This window comes from Cryptomeria japonica, chromosome 6 (genome assembly GCF_030272615.1).
Source record: "Cryptomeria japonica chromosome 6, Sugi_1.0, whole genome shotgun sequence".
Lineage (NCBI taxonomy): Eukaryota > Viridiplantae > Streptophyta > Pinopsida > Cupressales > Cupressaceae > Cryptomeria > Cryptomeria japonica.
Window position 1 is genome coordinate 494,799,558 of NC_081410.1, and position 16,433 is coordinate 494,815,990.

Below are 16,433 nucleotides of genomic sequence, written 5' to 3' on the forward strand. Positions count from 1 at the left end.
TCCTAAATAGCCCCTACAAAAGAAATTTACCAACCAAAAACAAAGGTTAAGCTTTGTAGTTTTAAGATCAATGAGAAATAAGATCCTTTCTAAATGGACTAAATATAAATTATAAACTAAGAACATAATAAGAGAAAACTCAAACAACAAACCCAAAAATAGATCCTTGCATACTAACACCACAAACAAAAACCAACTAGCATGCATGTATTTTTGTTTCAAGAGAAAAAATAAAAATAAAAATAAAAATTAAAAATCCCACTTTAATTCTCCTTTGAACCCAAACTACAAGCTATTCAAGATTACATACTCGTTTAAAAAAAAATCAAACCAGCCTATTCAAAACTATAAAATATAGACGAAACATAAATTCCAAAGTTCAATTTATCCAAAGAATAAAAAACAATAAATAAACTTGTTAATTTTTATCTAGATAAAGACTTCAATATTATAAAAAGAATTAAAAATATTTTTATATTCATATTAATTTTTTTTTTCTCAAAATCAAAAAAAAATGAGAATAATTTTGATAAAGATAACTACAAGAACAAGGAAAACAAAAATAAAGAAATTTTATGAGTCTCATGTAAGTCACAATGTTAATTCTCTCTTACCTTGATTGTAGGATTGTTCAATCTCAATTTACCTAGTTGTAGACTTGTTCAATCTCTACCTTCGGCTTGGGGGATTTATATGGAGAGCTCCAGAAATTTATAGGACGCGTTTATTCTGGGTCCAAAACGACAGTACGGACGCGTTCTACACCGTCGATTTTGTAATTAACGGCTGTGATTGACTAACCTGTCGTTAACACGCTGTACGAAAGGTCCGTTTTGAAACCAGACTAGACGGAGCCAAATTTATATGGGGGCTCACCTTGTCTTGAAGGATGATGCGAGTGAAACTCGAAGTCCCTAGACTGCTCCTATGAATTTCTCATTAAAAAATAAAACAATTTTTTAATAACTACAACATGAACCTAAATTTCATTTCACACTAATATCTATGTAGAAAAAATAAAATAGACAACATTTGTATTACAGTAATATTATATGTAAAAACAGCCATAGAGAAAAACACAACAAAAACGGACTCGTAGATTCCCCAAATAAAAAATCGTTGGAAGTATTGGAAGGGACTTATAAAATAGAGGAAAAAATTGCCAATAAGAAAAAGTAGGCAGAGTTTGCCGGAAAAATATTAGGAAGGCCACCAAAGAAGAAATTTTAAAAAAATTCAGGCGAATCTAAACCAATTCCCCGACGCCCACTGTTTCAATCTATTCACAATAATTAATGCATTTAAACCTGAGGAAAATATGTGTTCCCTTTAAACTTACTCACATGAATGCAATTAAACCTTAAAAAAGTATTTTTTTGAGAACACATATTAAAAAATTATATAATACTTAAACTCAATTATAAAATATATTAAGATAAATTTCATCCATTTTGTAAACTATCTATGTAATGGTGTAAATTCGTTAAAATAAAATTGAACTGAATCTACATTTAAATATTATGTATTATATATATTATATATACCTAGCATATATGTAAAATAAGCATATTTTAATGCGATCAAATATTATCCAGCACATGGGTGGGATGTATATACATTGTATATCCACACGGTCTTGAGGATATATACTATATATATACCCCACCTGTAAGGTTCGTTAAAGTAAAGTTTTTCTTCCTTACTCACTGGCACAGGAAGAAGTATGGCGGATTCACAGAGTCAATTCTTATTGAGCTCATACTTTATGTTAGCTTTCATATTTATATCTCACTGCAAAGCTTCTTCTCTACAGCCACAAATAGGCAACCCGCGAGAAGCACCTCTTACGGTACATTTTTTTTGTCCTGGACTTTTTATTTTCATTCAATTGATCAAACCCTAAAGATCTCATTTTTTTTTTTTTTTTCAATTGATCAATCCTAAACATTTCAGTTTTTTTTTTTTTTCAATTGATCAAACCCTAAAGATTTCATTATTTGGTTTTGTTTTTCATTCAATTTGACCAAACTCTAATGGTTTCATTTTTTGGTGGATGCGTGCGTTCTTTTTTAGCAGACAAGGGAATCAGAGAAATTGGAGAGCTGTTCATACACAGTGCAGATAAAGACGAGCTGCTCTGCTTTCGCAGGGACAGACGACAGAATTAGTATTGCATTTGGGGATGCGTTTGGAAACCAGGTGTACGTAGCGAGGCTCGATGACCCGACTACTGACACCTTTGAGAGATGTTCCACAGATTCCTTCACAATTTTGGGCCCCTGCGTCTACAAGGTGTGTTATTTGTACCTGATGCGCGTTGGATCTGATGCATGGAAGCCAGAGTGGGTTAGAGTCTATTATGGTCGTAGTCAATCTGTTAGCTTCATTTATGATATGTTTATTCCTGATAATATTTGGTATGGATTTGATCTCTGTAATACTGTAGCCCAACAGTCTGCTCTCAGTATGTAAGATCTGGTTGGATATTTAAGGTTTTGGGGGTTTCTTGGAAAATTATGGGGTATCAGAAGTTTTGTTTGGGTGATAAATGAAGTATCATGTTCTGTTAGGGTTTGAACTTGATCTGGAACGAAGGAATTTTTTGTTCCGTTTCTTTGTCTTTTTAATGTTTCAGTAATTAATTTGGTCAAAACCCCTGATTTCTCAAATTCTTTTGGCTGCTTTTACCATTGCTTTACCACCGTGTAGAGTTTTTTTTGGATTGGTAAATGGTACTTTATATTGATAGTCCAAAAAACATTCTATTATTACTACTGTGGTGCATTAACCATCACAATTGTCTTGCCTTTCTCGCATCCTTCCATAGCATGCACACGCTGATCCTCCTCATTGACATGGTCATCATGGGCTTCCACCCGTGATGTTCTTGGAGCCTCGAAGCTTTCTGCGTTTCCTCTTCAAAGAGGAACCTGAGCTTGAGTCCCCACCCAGTCTCCTTCCAAGAGAGTGGCTCCATTTTTCTAGTCCCAGTCGGATTTCAGCATTCTCCCATGACCTTATGTAGTCCTGCACCCCTTGCATATCGATTTGGGCCGAAGCCCTGCAAACTTCTTTACTACAATTTGCACTCCATAGCTGAAAATCAGTTTTTTTGTTTAAAATTGTATGGTAGAAGATTTGATATCAACATCATTTGGTATCTACAAATCAAATGTTTGGCCCATGTTTATGTTTTTGATAATCAGTTAAACTCGTGAATTTTAATTTAAGAATTTTCTTTTTGATTGTAAAGATAAAAAAGTGTGGCTTAGTATTCACTTTCAGCATTTTAGTTTCTTAAGTGATTATGTCTAATGGTTTAATGCATAAATTGCCTCTAATCTTATACCTTATATTGCGAACGACTTTGTTCACCTTTGAATACCTTTTTATTTATGTCCTTATTTTTTGGTAGTGTTGTCAATATTTGAAAATCATTTTTTCTTGATTTCCCTCACTTTTCTAGCCCCCATTTTACATGTAAACCTATCTTATTTGCAAACAATTATTAATGTTCAAAATTTGAACTTAAAGAAAAATATTAAATCGAAATGAAAATATAAGCATTTGAGGAAAATATTGTTGGTTGCAATATTGTACATGAAAATGAAACTAGTTAATTAAGTTGTAACTGTCTTGGTTAGTTGGCAACAACGGGGTGGTAGTTTGTAAGCTATTCACCCGAGAGGGCAAACATTTGACGCCATTGCCTAGATGTACTCGAGAACGAAAAATGCGGATGGCGCACGGGATGGGCCTACTCGTCGGTTAGATGAGATTAACCTAGACGCCGGCGATGCGCAAATAGAAAAATCATCGTGGGACACAGAGCGTGATGGCAAGAGGCGAAGGGGAAGTTGACCCCTGTAATAATCTCGGCACAATGCTGAGATAAATTGTGGCCGAAAGGAAAAATAATAAAAGTTTTTTTTTGTACATGGCGTGTGCTTGCTATGTACGGAAGTGATTTATGCCCAATATATTAAATAAAGATAGAAAAAAAAAGTAGAAACGGACGAGTGGGAGGTCGCGCAGAGGGCCTTGATTCTGGAGCAGCAAGTAGAACGTAGACGAAGGCTGAGACAACTTGCCGAAGGATGACCTGCCAAAGGGTGGCCCGAGGGGAACCAAGGAGGTGTCACGGAGGGTGCAGAAGCCGACGGAAATTTCTGCGTGTTGCCAGAACACCGTAGGGTGCGGAGCCATGAAGAGTTTCTGGAGGAAACAAGGTTAAGGAAAGATCTAGTCGAAGAGACCCAGGATCGGTTCAAAAACTTATCCCTTACACCACAAAGTGAGGATCACCAAAGGGAGCCAGGAGTGGGCGCGGGTGACAACGAAGGGGAGGATAATTGTACAGTAGGTGCCACACTTGGTAGGCAAAACACCGTACCTCTAGTCACCCACGCAGGACACACCACCGACACTGGAGGGATCGGAGGGAGCGACGTAGGGGCATAGACACAGCCATAGCCACAGCCACCTCCAGAAAGACGACCCCCATCGATGGGGAGTAAACAGAAACTGCCGAAGTTCAATGGCGACGGGAAGGAAGATCCCATCCGCCATTGTCGAACATGCGAAACCATATGGTCAACGAATGGTATTACAGACTAAAACGAATGGGTAACACAGTTCCCAACAACTTTAAGGGGAGTGGCCATAGACTGGTACTCAAACATGGATAAGGCCAAAGTCGGCACATGGCTCGACCTGAAGGAGGAGTTTGGGATAGAGTTCCACCTCCTAATCTATGGAACGAAGCAGAACAAGAACGAGACTGTTCGAGCCTATAGTCGGCGGTTGAAGGAACTATTGGGAAAAATAGAGAGTCAACCAACAGATGGGTTGAAAAAGCGATGGTTCGTGGAGGGACTAAAGCATTCCCTCCGAAAGAAGATGAAAATCGTTCCACCAACATCGTACGAAAACGCATACAATAGAGCGATGGATCTTGAGAGCGAGGCCAAGACATCGAAGAAAAAAAAGAAGGATAGCAACAGCGACAACGAGGCTGGCAAACGGGTGCAAGCGCTCCAGAAAGACATTGAGTGAATGAGGAGGGAATTCAAAACAATGAGAAGCACCGGTCGGATCGAAGAGGACATATGGTGCACTGAGTGCAAAGAGGAGGGGCATACAAAGGGTACTTGCCCGAAGAAGGCATTCTGCGAGATTTGTCAAGTGATGGGACACTCCACCAAGGAGTGCCCATACAACATGAAAACTCGGAATACGCAAATGAACTAGGTGCTCTTCACGGAGCAGGCCACAACATTCGCACCAGCGGGTATGGGCCAACAAGCGAACAACAATGCAACCTCGGGAGGCTACCTAGATAACCGGTGGGGAGGATGAAACAACAATAACAACACAAGGAGCTGGATCCAATACGACTCTAAAGGTCGACGGATGGTATAATGCAGAGCGTGCAGCCAGTGGGGGCACTTCGCCCGAGACTGCCTGAAGGGAGAGGCCACACAATATTTATGCAAATGGTGCGGACCGGGAGACCATGAAGACGTCACCTGCCCGAAGTTCGACGTCAACTTGCTCAATGTCGAGGAAACCAAAGAAGAGGAAGTGCTGGCCGTAACCCGCGCCCAAGCCAGACACGCAATGTGCCCAGGCCCGGAGATGGAGAAGTGAAGGGCACAGGAAGCACAGGAAGAAATTGAGAAAGAGATACGAGAAAGGGCGAAGGCGAAGGGTATGGCGAGTACTTCCAGTCGACCGAAGGTGGAGGATGCTATTATAAATCAAATTTTAAAATTAAAACTGGAGGCGCCTGTGAAGGTACATGACCTCCTCCAGACGATGCCTCAATTACGAACGACGTTGCTGAATAATCTCTCCCAACCACACACCAATACCAACCACCGCACAGATGTTCCTGGGGGGTCTGCAATAGACCCCATGCTGTTGGCAGTCAACACTGGAAGGAACTCGACCATTGTGGAGATGGGTATCCTTGGCACCATTCTAACCAATACCATCGTCAATGGTGGATCAGGAGTGAATGTTCTTCCAGCAGAAACCTGGCGGAAGCTGGGGAAGCCGATGCTGTGGCCATCTACATTCAATCTGCTTGGAGTAGATCAACATGGAATCAAACCCATCGGGACACTGATGGGCCAACAAGTTACCATCAGGACGCAACCCTTCATACTGGACTTCGTGGTAATCCCGCTAAAGAAAAAAGGGTATGATGCGATCTTAGGGAGAGGGTGGCTAGTGGCAGCCAAGGCCACCCACAATTGGAAGAAGAACACTCTGTCTACGGAGAATGGAAGAAGGACGTTTATCATAGACCTCGGGACATAATTAGTTAGTGAGGAACTGACATCATCTTCGAAATCGGAGGGTGAAGGAGAAGGCAACTTGAGGAATGAAGGACGAGGCTGCAGGGAGCCCAACGATGAAGGGATTCTCAAACTAGGAGAGTGCTCCGAGGATGAGACAAGGTCATTGAACAGACTTTTCCATTGGCAGATGGAGGATTATGAAATGTTCCAGAGCTACAGGCTCGAAGTAGAGGAATCAGAGCAAGTAATAGAGGAGGTGTACCTGCCAGAATACATAGAATATTGGAAGGGAGACGCCCCAAACCTCAGTGACGTAGATAATCCGAAGATCAATTGTGTCGGCAACGATTGGAACCCTGTGTGGAAGGCCGCAACTTTCAAAATCTTTATTATTCTTTTTCTTATGTACGGGAAGGAGGTCATGGTCCCTGTAGAATTTGTGGTTCCAGGTCTTCAGATGGCCATTGAAAATAGACTTGCCACCAACGGGTCCAAATTGAAACCCTACCACGCGAAGCACGCAGGGGACTTGAGAGGCCGAAAGGGCACCCGAGAGCCCAGAGGGGGACCTGAGAGGATGGAAGGGGACTCGAGAGGCCGAGCAGGTGACTTGAGAGGCACAGGACCACAGTGGGAGATTCTTGGGCGAGGAAAACCGAGAAGGATGAAGGGCGATCCCAGAGATTGGGGACCCAAGCCGAAGACCCTCTAGAAGAAATAATTTAAAAAAAATAAAAAAATAAAAATTCGTACGGTCGTACGATAGGCGACCGTACGGTCAAAAAATAATTAAAATATCGTACGGTCGTACGACATGCGATCGTACGGTTTAAAAAAAAAAGAAAAAAAAGGGAGGGCCACGATGGCTGACGGTGACCACCATGCGGTGGACCACCGACGGTGGCAACACCGATAGTGACCACCGTGCAGTGGTAACATCGAAGGTGGGACCACCGTACGGTGGACACCATCGGCGGTGGTAACCATTGTTGTGCGGTGGCACCCACAACTACAAAGCCCGTAAAAACAAATCGAAAAACGCAAACAAGAAAAGGAACCCTCGCAACATAGCCACACAAGGAAAAAAAAAAGAGGGACCGCCACGCAAGCACAGGGCAGGCACACGCAAGGCATATGCAGCGATACACAGCCATCCAGGAGGTAGTTAAGCATTCGACGTGCAGAAGGAGGCCCGTACGGTGTGTATGGTAGACGGTTGGTCGTGTATTCCGTATGGGGTGATCCGTACGGTGGAGGGGTGTTGAAGACATAGGAAGGTGGTCGTACGATTGGAGGTGCCAATGCTGTTGTTGATCGTACGGGGAGGTTGTATGGCCGGGGTGCCGTCGGGGACATTAAAAAAAAAAAGAAAAAAAAAACGACGACGACCAGATTGAAAAATCATTCGATGACATTGGGAGCCAGGACGCTGAAAATATTAGAGTGGAGAAGAAGGGTTTTGACATCTTAAAATATCACAGAAATGATGTGTGCCATAGACTTTTGTGTGGTTTTGAGGGTTGTAAATTGGTGTTGGCGGCGGGGGCGCTGCCCCCGGACCCCGCGAGGGGCGCTGTCCCTCGACCCCGTTAGGGGCATTGCCCCCAGACCCCCAGTTTATTTTTGAGTTACGGTACACTTGTTGGAGTTGGGCGAAGGGCATTAGAGATGTCACGGTAAGTGTTGTGGTTGTCCGTACTGTGAGAAAGAAGTCTGCAACTAAGCATTGGCGGGGAAGCCATAAGTCGTAGAGGGAGACGAATTTAGAGGTTGGGAACAAACAAAGTTTGAGGGAAGGCATTGCAGGTCCGCGCAGTTGTATGACACCAGGGAGTTATTCAGTTCAGTTATTAGCCTTTGGGGAGTGTGATGGAGGATTTGAGGTGTCTCCTAGCCTTTGTGCCAGCGGGTTGTGGCCACCTCCAGGCAGGAATGGTACGCTTTGAGGAACTTGGAATATGTCTCGGCTGGACGTGCGGTTGCCTTGGTGGATGCACAGAGGGCTCGGGAGGAGCTGACCACCAGGTTGGAGGCAGGAGTAGCGTGAGACTTAGCTCAGCATACCCAGGAGTTGGATGCCAAGAGGGCAGCGCGGGTGGCCATCGAGGACAAATTGGCTAGGGAGACAGTATCATTTGAGCAGCAGTTGGTGGAGGCTGAGACTGAAAAGCGTGTTTGCAGACAAGTTTGGTTTAGGCACAGGAGGATTGTGATGTCAAAGGAAGCACTAATGGTGAAATCCGCACTTGAGCATAGGATGGTAGTAGAAAAGGGTTTTCAGGCGAGGATGCAGCAGGTGTATAAGTTCCGGGCTCGACTAGCGTTAGCTGTTCTGTTAATGACATCTCTATTTTGTATTAAGTCGTCCGGAGATGACTTCTTTTCTTTTGGGGGGGATGATGTTGGCGCAATATTGTACATAAATTAAAACTAGTTAATTAAGTTGTAATTGTCTTGGTTAGTTGGCAACCACGGGGTGGTAGTTGCGGTGCGACGGTTGGCGCTCGCACCCCCTCGATACCTTTAAATACTTCCGAATGTAACTTGTGAAACAACGACAATTGTATGAATGGAATAACATATCTTATACTTGTCTGATATCTATGGCATTATTTTGCATTACGTACTTTATGTTATAAGCTGTTCACTCGAGAGGGCAAACAAATACAACACATAAAATTAACAACCACAACACACATTAGGTCCCTCCAAGCTTAAACCTCCATTACTTGGTGAAATACATTCATCTTATATCTATTGCACTCTCTTTCACAAAATCTTAAAGCAATCTCAATGCTATTGAATTATATTGGGTATTTGAAAGAGACAAATCTCCTAACATGTTCAAGATGCCATTCTATTCCCAAAACAATGGTGCAACTATAGGATTAAAGAGTTGCAAAAAAATGTGATCAAAATTAAAGTAAATGTTGTTAGAGTTGCACAATCGTAAAGGATGCCATTACAATTATACAAAACACCAATATACCAAATGGACACTGCTATGGTCATACAAGACGATGCTCCACATGATAGGATGCCATTGCTTACGATCCCATTCTAGTTGACAAAGTCTAACAAACATAGACCAAACGCAAAGTTAATCCTCTTGAGCTCCATCATGTGTCAAAATTGTCATCAATCTTTTAGACATACTTTCTTGCCCCTTGTACTAGGTATTTCTCGAACTTCACTTATATTAATAACCTCTTCTTTATCATGAACTTTCGCAATTGGTTGGTCTTATGAATTTTATAGAAGTAAATAAAGTTAAAAATTTCAGCTCAAAATTTTACAAAAATTGGCGGCTTTATGCTTAAACTAATTTAAAAAAAATATGCAATTTTTTTTTCAAAATTTATTAGAAAAAAATTGAAAATTAAATATTCTTTCTAATAATAATTATATGGAAAAAAATATTTTCTCATATAAAAAGTAATACATATATTTAATTATTGTTTAATCTATCTTAATCAAATTATTTATTCTAAAGTTATCATATTTCCTTTTCAATTGTACAAATAAAAAAATGTGTTGCTTAGCACTATCCTCACCATGTTTTTATTTCTTAAGTAAGATTATGTCAAATGGTTTGGTGCATAAATTGCCTCTAGTCTTATACTATATATTACAAATGACTTTGTTCACACTTTAACTCCCATCCCTATTCTAGTTCTCTTTTTTTGTTATTTCAAATACTATTATTCTTGTCATCTTATCCTTTGAACTAGATTGCACATGTGCTAATATCACCAATATTTAAAAATTATTGTTTAACCTTCACTTTTCTATTGAGCAACTAGAATGCACTTTTAATCATATTTGATTGTATTTATTAATTAATTTGAAAATCACAACAACACTTTTTTAATTAATCAATAGATAAGATCAAAGGTGCACTTTGGTTATTGGATAGACAATTGTCACTTTTCTAGCCACGTGTGCATGTACCATGTACAACTTTATGAAGGAAAACTTGTAAAAATGTGAAAAGTGTTTTTGATGGTAGGATTTTTCATTTTATATTTGTGAAATGTCAAAAATGAATGCAAAAGCAAAGCCCCACATGCTCTCATTATGTTATCATCATTAGACTATGCAAGCAATAACATTAGGCAATAGGATACAACAAACAATGTCAACTTTTGCACGATAGGCTTAATTATATTTGCTCATTGTTTTTAATAAGATTTGTAACTTTTAAATTATAAATTTATATATAATACATACAAATATCATTAGCAATTAACATAATTAATATTTAATATGTTAAAAAAATATTATTAATTTAAAATTTTAAAAAATTATATTAGATTTTTTTAATTAAGAATAAAGGTGGAATTTTAAAAGGGATTCAAACTCTTTCACAATTAAAAGAATCAAAATAAGAAGTAAACATAATATAGAGACATTTTAGCTATCGATTAAGCAAGAGCCACAACATTATATTACTAAAATAAAACAATCTTTGGGGTTAGTTCACTTGATCTCGATTGTCGTTTTAGGTAGACTAGGCCATGGATTCAACTCTTAATTATCTCCTAGTGTGGATAAGGGTCCATTGTACATCGCCCAAGAGGTTATAGGGGGCTAACTTTGTAAAGGGCTAAGCTCCAAGTCGTTGGGCTAAAATCCAATTCCTCTTGGTAAAAAAACTACTAAAAGAAAATAGGAACCAATAGCTCAATGAACCGAAAGCACAAACAACCTAATAAGAGAATAACAGGAAATTAGGAGCCACGTGTGTACCTCTCAATTCTTTTTGAGAAACTTTAGATGATCTACCACAAATCTATCTTTTGACTCACAAGTCACAATTACATTTTTCTTCTTCTAGCTATGAGTTCTCTTTTTGAAAAAGAGGTAAAAATCTATTTAATCCAACCCTTTTTAAAAAAGAGGTAAAAATCTATTTAATCCAATTTAAAACATCAATACAAACCTCCTAGGGGCCCAACAAATCTAACCAAACAAATAACAACAAGAAGCAATGGAACTGAACCAACAAGAATTGAAAAAATAACAAGCCATTACCTAAGCCTATCTAGAAGAATAAGCATATAGCTAACTCTTGGGAGCATTCCAAGGGAAGATTGTCCTCCGCACCAATATTCTAGCCATCCATATGCTTTGAAGCCCATTTAGCTAGATAATTTGCCACACCATTCCACTCCCTTGAGACATGAACAAAGGACACAACCTCTAGTGAGTTACTTAGCTGGAGAATTTGTTGAGCAACTAAAGCTAATTGCCAATTCACTTTGTCAAAATTTTGCTTGTTTAACAAGTCGATCAAAATATGTGAGTCTGATTCACAAACAATCTTGTTTCACCCAAGTGCACAACCTCTTTCTAGAGTAATCAAAATAGAAAGATCATCCATCAAATTATTAGTCTATTGGTCCATATAGATTAAAAAGAGGAAAAGTATAATAGTAGAGCCATCCCTCCCAATTCCACGAACCCTAACAAGTCTAGGTATCCCCTATACCAATACTCTAAACCCTAAACCTAGAGACATGGATAGAGGGGGATAGAGAGATATGGATAACGAGACATGGATATAGAGGTAGAGAGGTGGAGAGGGAGAGAGAGAGAAACCTAGAGAGGGGAGAGAGAGAGGGTGGGAGGGAAAGGTGATGATAAAGAGGGAGAGGGGAAGAAAGGGAGGGAGAAGATGGGAGACAAAAGAACAAAGAGATATAAGAGTAAGAAGAGATGGAGGGAGAGATAGACATGGAGGGAGTGATACACACAGGGAAGGAGCAAATAGAGAGGTGAGAGGGAGAGATAAGAGAGGAGAGAGTTCATAAAGGGATAGGGGTAATGAGGAAGGGAGAGAGAGGTGTATAAGGAGGGAGAGTGTCACATCCCCAAACTTTGCATAGTATTTCATTACAATTTTGGAAAACTTTACTTTTAATTATAATGGTAAATGGTTAGTTAAATTGCTATGATTATGAATGAATGTTTGTTAAAGACAAGATGAGATATTGATCTAATTCTAACATGTTCATGAAGTTGCAAAGACATAGTTTAGAAATGCTTATTTGGATGTATATTTGATTATACAGGATGAATTTTACTTATCTAACCTTAAAAATGAATATGGTGTCTAATCACGTGTTTGAATTGATGAAGTGCTATCTAGGAGAAGAGGTTGTTAAGCTAGCTTTATCTAAAGAATAGGGAGAGTATCATTCAAGAGAGTAGCATAGACAAAGGGAAATGTGTCGATGTCGTTTTAAGACTCTCTCTCTCTCTCTCTCTCTCTCTCTCTCTCTCTCTCTCTCTCTCTCTCTCTCTCTCTCTCTCTCTCTCTCACACACACACACACACACACACACACACACACACACACACACACACACACACACACACACAAGTTGCAATTGTCGTGAGTAAGTGTCACAATTAGTTTGTGGTAGGTCAATTCTGTTTTGTTTGTTGTCTTGGCTTTTGACCTTATGTTGGTCTCTTGTTTTGCATTAAATCTTCTTCGTTATTATGTATAATTATAAAAATCATATCATCTTCCGATAAATTATTTTTACATACATATATATGTTTCGAGAGTAAAAACATATTTACATATACATATGTACGTAGGTAATACGTATATATGTACCTATGTATATGTGTAGTTATTTGAATAATTTGAATTTATTAGACAAACATATATACACACACACACACACACATATATATATATATATATAACTCTTTATTAATTGTCATGTTTTAAATAACATTTAAAAAAGTCAAATATATAAAAGTTTATATAATTTGAATTTAAATAGTCATATTTAATCACCACACAATTGTGGATGGATTGAATCTTTCTCTTTATTAAGCTATTAGTTGGTTAGTTGTATTTACCTTTCTTAAAGGCTAAAAAAGAGGTGAATTTAATAAAGACTTTTATGGCAATCATAAACCACATAAATCAGCAAGTTTAAAAGCTTTTTGCAGCCATGTGGTTTTTGACTTGGTCAAACCACTTTGTCAATGCTTTTAAAATTTGTTACATGGTGTTTTTATATGCAATATTTTTTTGTTTTAATGGCTTGATTCCAAGTCAAACCCATTATTCCTTGTTAGTTTGTTGGAGAGAGAATAAGGAGGCAAATTTATATTAATTTAATTTCTAACAACTTTAAATGAATTTTGGAAATCATTTTTAATATTTTGGTTATGTTTTTAATTGAGATATGGGGATTAAATTGTCCTTATTTTTGAAGGGAAAGGATAATTTTAAAGTGAAAATTATTTTGCCTTGAGAGGTTATAAATAGAATAGCTTTGGGTTTTAAAGGGGACTTTTTTGAAGTCTTTCTTATTATGAAATTTGCAAAAGAAATAATTTTGTTTTTAGAAAGTCTTGAGGGAGAGAGGATTTCTCTTTCTTATTGAAAAGAAAATTTGGAAAAGGGTTTCTTTCGTGTTTTCCTTATTTGGATAAGTTGTAGAAAAGCTTGTGAAGGTGATTTCAAGGAAGGACCCCGAGACTCGTTCTTTATCCTTCATTGATCTCTTAAGTAATCAAGCATGTTCTATGTTTTGATTGTTAGCTTATTTCTTTTACTTGTTATGACTACTTTTGGAATGCAAAGATGGTCTATAGTAGTATGGTCAAAATGAGATATGTGGCACAAAAAACTAGTACTTAGATGGCACCACATAGGTCCTCTTGTCTACACTCCTTGTGAAGGGTAGGGCCACTTCAAGTAGGAAGGTGTGTGGGAGACTGTTGGTCTATGGTTGGAGGAGTAGCGCCCAAATGATGCTCTCCCTCCTACAGTTCACTACTCGAGACTTGCAAGACAGATAAAATACTTTCCTAATAGGTATATCTAGTAAATTTTATTTATGCCATGTTTTGTATCATGATATTCAATGCAATGGAAAAAGAAAAGATTTCCTTTCTTAACGTTTTCATACTAAAATGTTAAAGTATTTTATTTGAAAATATATTATGCTTTTTTTTTTAAAATGTCTTGCTTATACTGCTATTATGAAATTTCTTATGTATAAGTAAAAATATTTATTTCCTAAGAGTTTAAGATTTGGGGTCATTATAGAGAGAGATAGAGAGGAGATCAATAGATAGGTGAGAGACCTATAGGGGGAAAGAGAGGTAAGAAACCTAAATGGTGAGAGAGAGGGGTGAGATAGATAGAGGGGGATATAGAGAGTTGCATAGTGAGACTTGGTGTGAAGGTAGATAGGTGGAGAGGAAGGGAAGGAAAAACTTTGTGAGAGAGAGAGAGAGAGAGAGAGAGAGAGAGAGAGAGAGAGAGAGAGAGAGAGAGAGAGAGAGAGAGAGAGAGAGAGAGAGAGAGAGAGAGAGAGAGAGAGAGAGAGAGAGAGAGAGAGAGAGAGATGGGGGTAAGGAGGGAGGGGAGATATAAAGGGAAAGAGGAATATAGGGGGGAGACCTAGAGAGGGGAGAGAGGTGAGGGAGAGGGAGAGGGAGAGGGAGAGGGAGAGGGAGAGATGGATTGAGTATACACATGGGCAATACCCTCAACCCTATGTACCCTAAATCCTGTACCATAAATATTGTACCCTAAACCCTATATCCTCAACCCTATATCATAAACCTTATATCCTACATCATATTCCCTAAAACCTATACCCTAAACTCTATACCATATAAAGTGGAGGAAGAGGTTACGACCTAGACAGGGGAGGGAGCGAGGGAGAAAGGAGTAAAAAAGGCTAGCAAAAAGGTAGATATGGAGGGATTGAGAGACCTAGAGAAGGAGGAGATAGAGAGGTGAGGGGAGAGAAAGAAGAGGAGAGAGTTCATAAAGGGATAGGGGTAAGGGGGAGGGAGGGAGGGAGAGAACTAGAGAGGGGACATATAGATAGGTGAGAGACCTAAGGGGGGACATAGAGGTGATAGACCTAGATGGGGCGATAGAGGAGTGAGATATATATCTAAGGGGTAGTGAGAGGTGGGTAATGAGACATGTATGGTGAGGTAGAAAGGTCGAGAGGGAGGGAGGGGGAAACCTAGAGAGGTAAGAGAGAGAGGAAGGCGATGAACTAGACAATGGAGAGAGAATAAGAGAGGGAGAGACCTAGAGAGGGGATAGAGAGAGAAGAGAGAGAGGGAGCTCGAGATGGGGGTAAGGAAGGGGAGACGAATATGAGGAGGGAGAGACCTAGAGAGGGTAGAGAAAGAAGAAAGGGAAAGGTAAAGTGAGAGATAGAGAGAAGTATTAAAATGGGAAATACCCTCAACCATATGTACTCTAAACCCTAGATGCCATCAATCTTGTATCCTAAATTATATACAAATACCCTCAGTTGACCCTAAACATTATACCCTCAATCATAAACCCTAAATCCTGTATCCCTAAATCTTGTTGTTGGTGTAAATAAATATTCATTTTGGATATTATTACACTTACTTAAGTTAACTTAGGATAATGCATCTCTTCGTAGTTTGGATTTGAGACACTTAGGGAAGTGTGCACTTAGGGATAGAGCTTGTACGAGAAATTCCACCTTTTGTGGTCTTATTTTGCTATTACACTCCACATTCGGTGGGTCATCCACCTCTTGTGGAATATTATATTATTTCTCCTACCTACCCTTAGTATTTCTTACCTACCCTTGTTTCTCATTGAGCCACATGTCATATTTGTGTGCTCATATATCCATATGGCCTTGCCTATATAAGCAGGCCTCTATTCATTGTATTGGTTAATCCAGTTGATCATTTTGTATATTGATGAGAATACAGTTTGTTCTTGTCATTCTATTGTCTCTTTTATGCTTTTCATTGTGCCCTTGATCTTGGCAAAATCCTACACTTGTATCCTACACCTTATTCCATAAACCCTATATAAGGAAGGCATAGGTAATGACCTAGAGAGGGGAGGGATATAGAAGAGGAGAGAGAGAAGAACAAAGAGAAAGAGAGGCTAAGGAGGGAGGGAGAGAGAGGTAGACATGGAGTGACTGAGAAACCTAGAGAGGAGATAGATAAAGAGGTGAGGGCAGGTGAGGGGGAGAGAGAAGAAAATGAGAGAGAGAAGTTCACAAAGAGAGAAAGAGGCATAAGAAGTGGGAGAGAGAGGTTGAGAGAGGGAACAAACTAGAGAGGGAAGATATATAG

At 39.2% G+C, this 16,433-nt stretch overlaps 1 protein-coding gene across 2 annotated transcripts; it reads left to right on the plus strand.

Moving 5' to 3' along the window:
* The first annotated feature begins 1,629 nt into the window (after nucleotides 1-1,629).
* On the plus strand, nucleotides 1,630-2,669 carry LOC131052836 (embryo-specific protein ATS3A). 2 transcript variants are annotated; one of them, XM_057987464.2, is made up of 2 exons: nucleotides 1,630-1,849; nucleotides 2,074-2,669. In XM_057987464.2, exons 1-2 carry the CDS (start codon nucleotides 1,724-1,726, stop codon nucleotides 2,470-2,472), a joined length of 525 nt encoding a protein of 174 aa, XP_057843447.2. In that variant the 5' UTR covers nucleotides 1,630-1,723; the 3' UTR covers nucleotides 2,473-2,669. The 2 variants fall into 2 exon arrangements, with proteins under 2 accessions (XP_057843447.2, XP_057843448.2); XM_057987465.2 differs by having other exon boundaries at nucleotides 1,657-1,849; nucleotides 2,077-2,669.
* Nucleotides 2,670-16,433: the final 13,764 nt, after the last annotated feature.

Bases quoted from the DNA above. Each gene is read 5' to 3' on its own strand.
- LOC131052836 (XM_057987464.2), top strand. From the start codon at position 1,724: ATGGCGGATTCACAGAGTCAATTCTTATTGAGCTCATACTTTATGTTA. The intron at 1,850-2,073 runs GTACATTTTTTT...GTTCTTTTTTAG, and splicing joins CGCGAGAAGCACCTCTTACG to CAGACAAGGGAATCAGAGAA.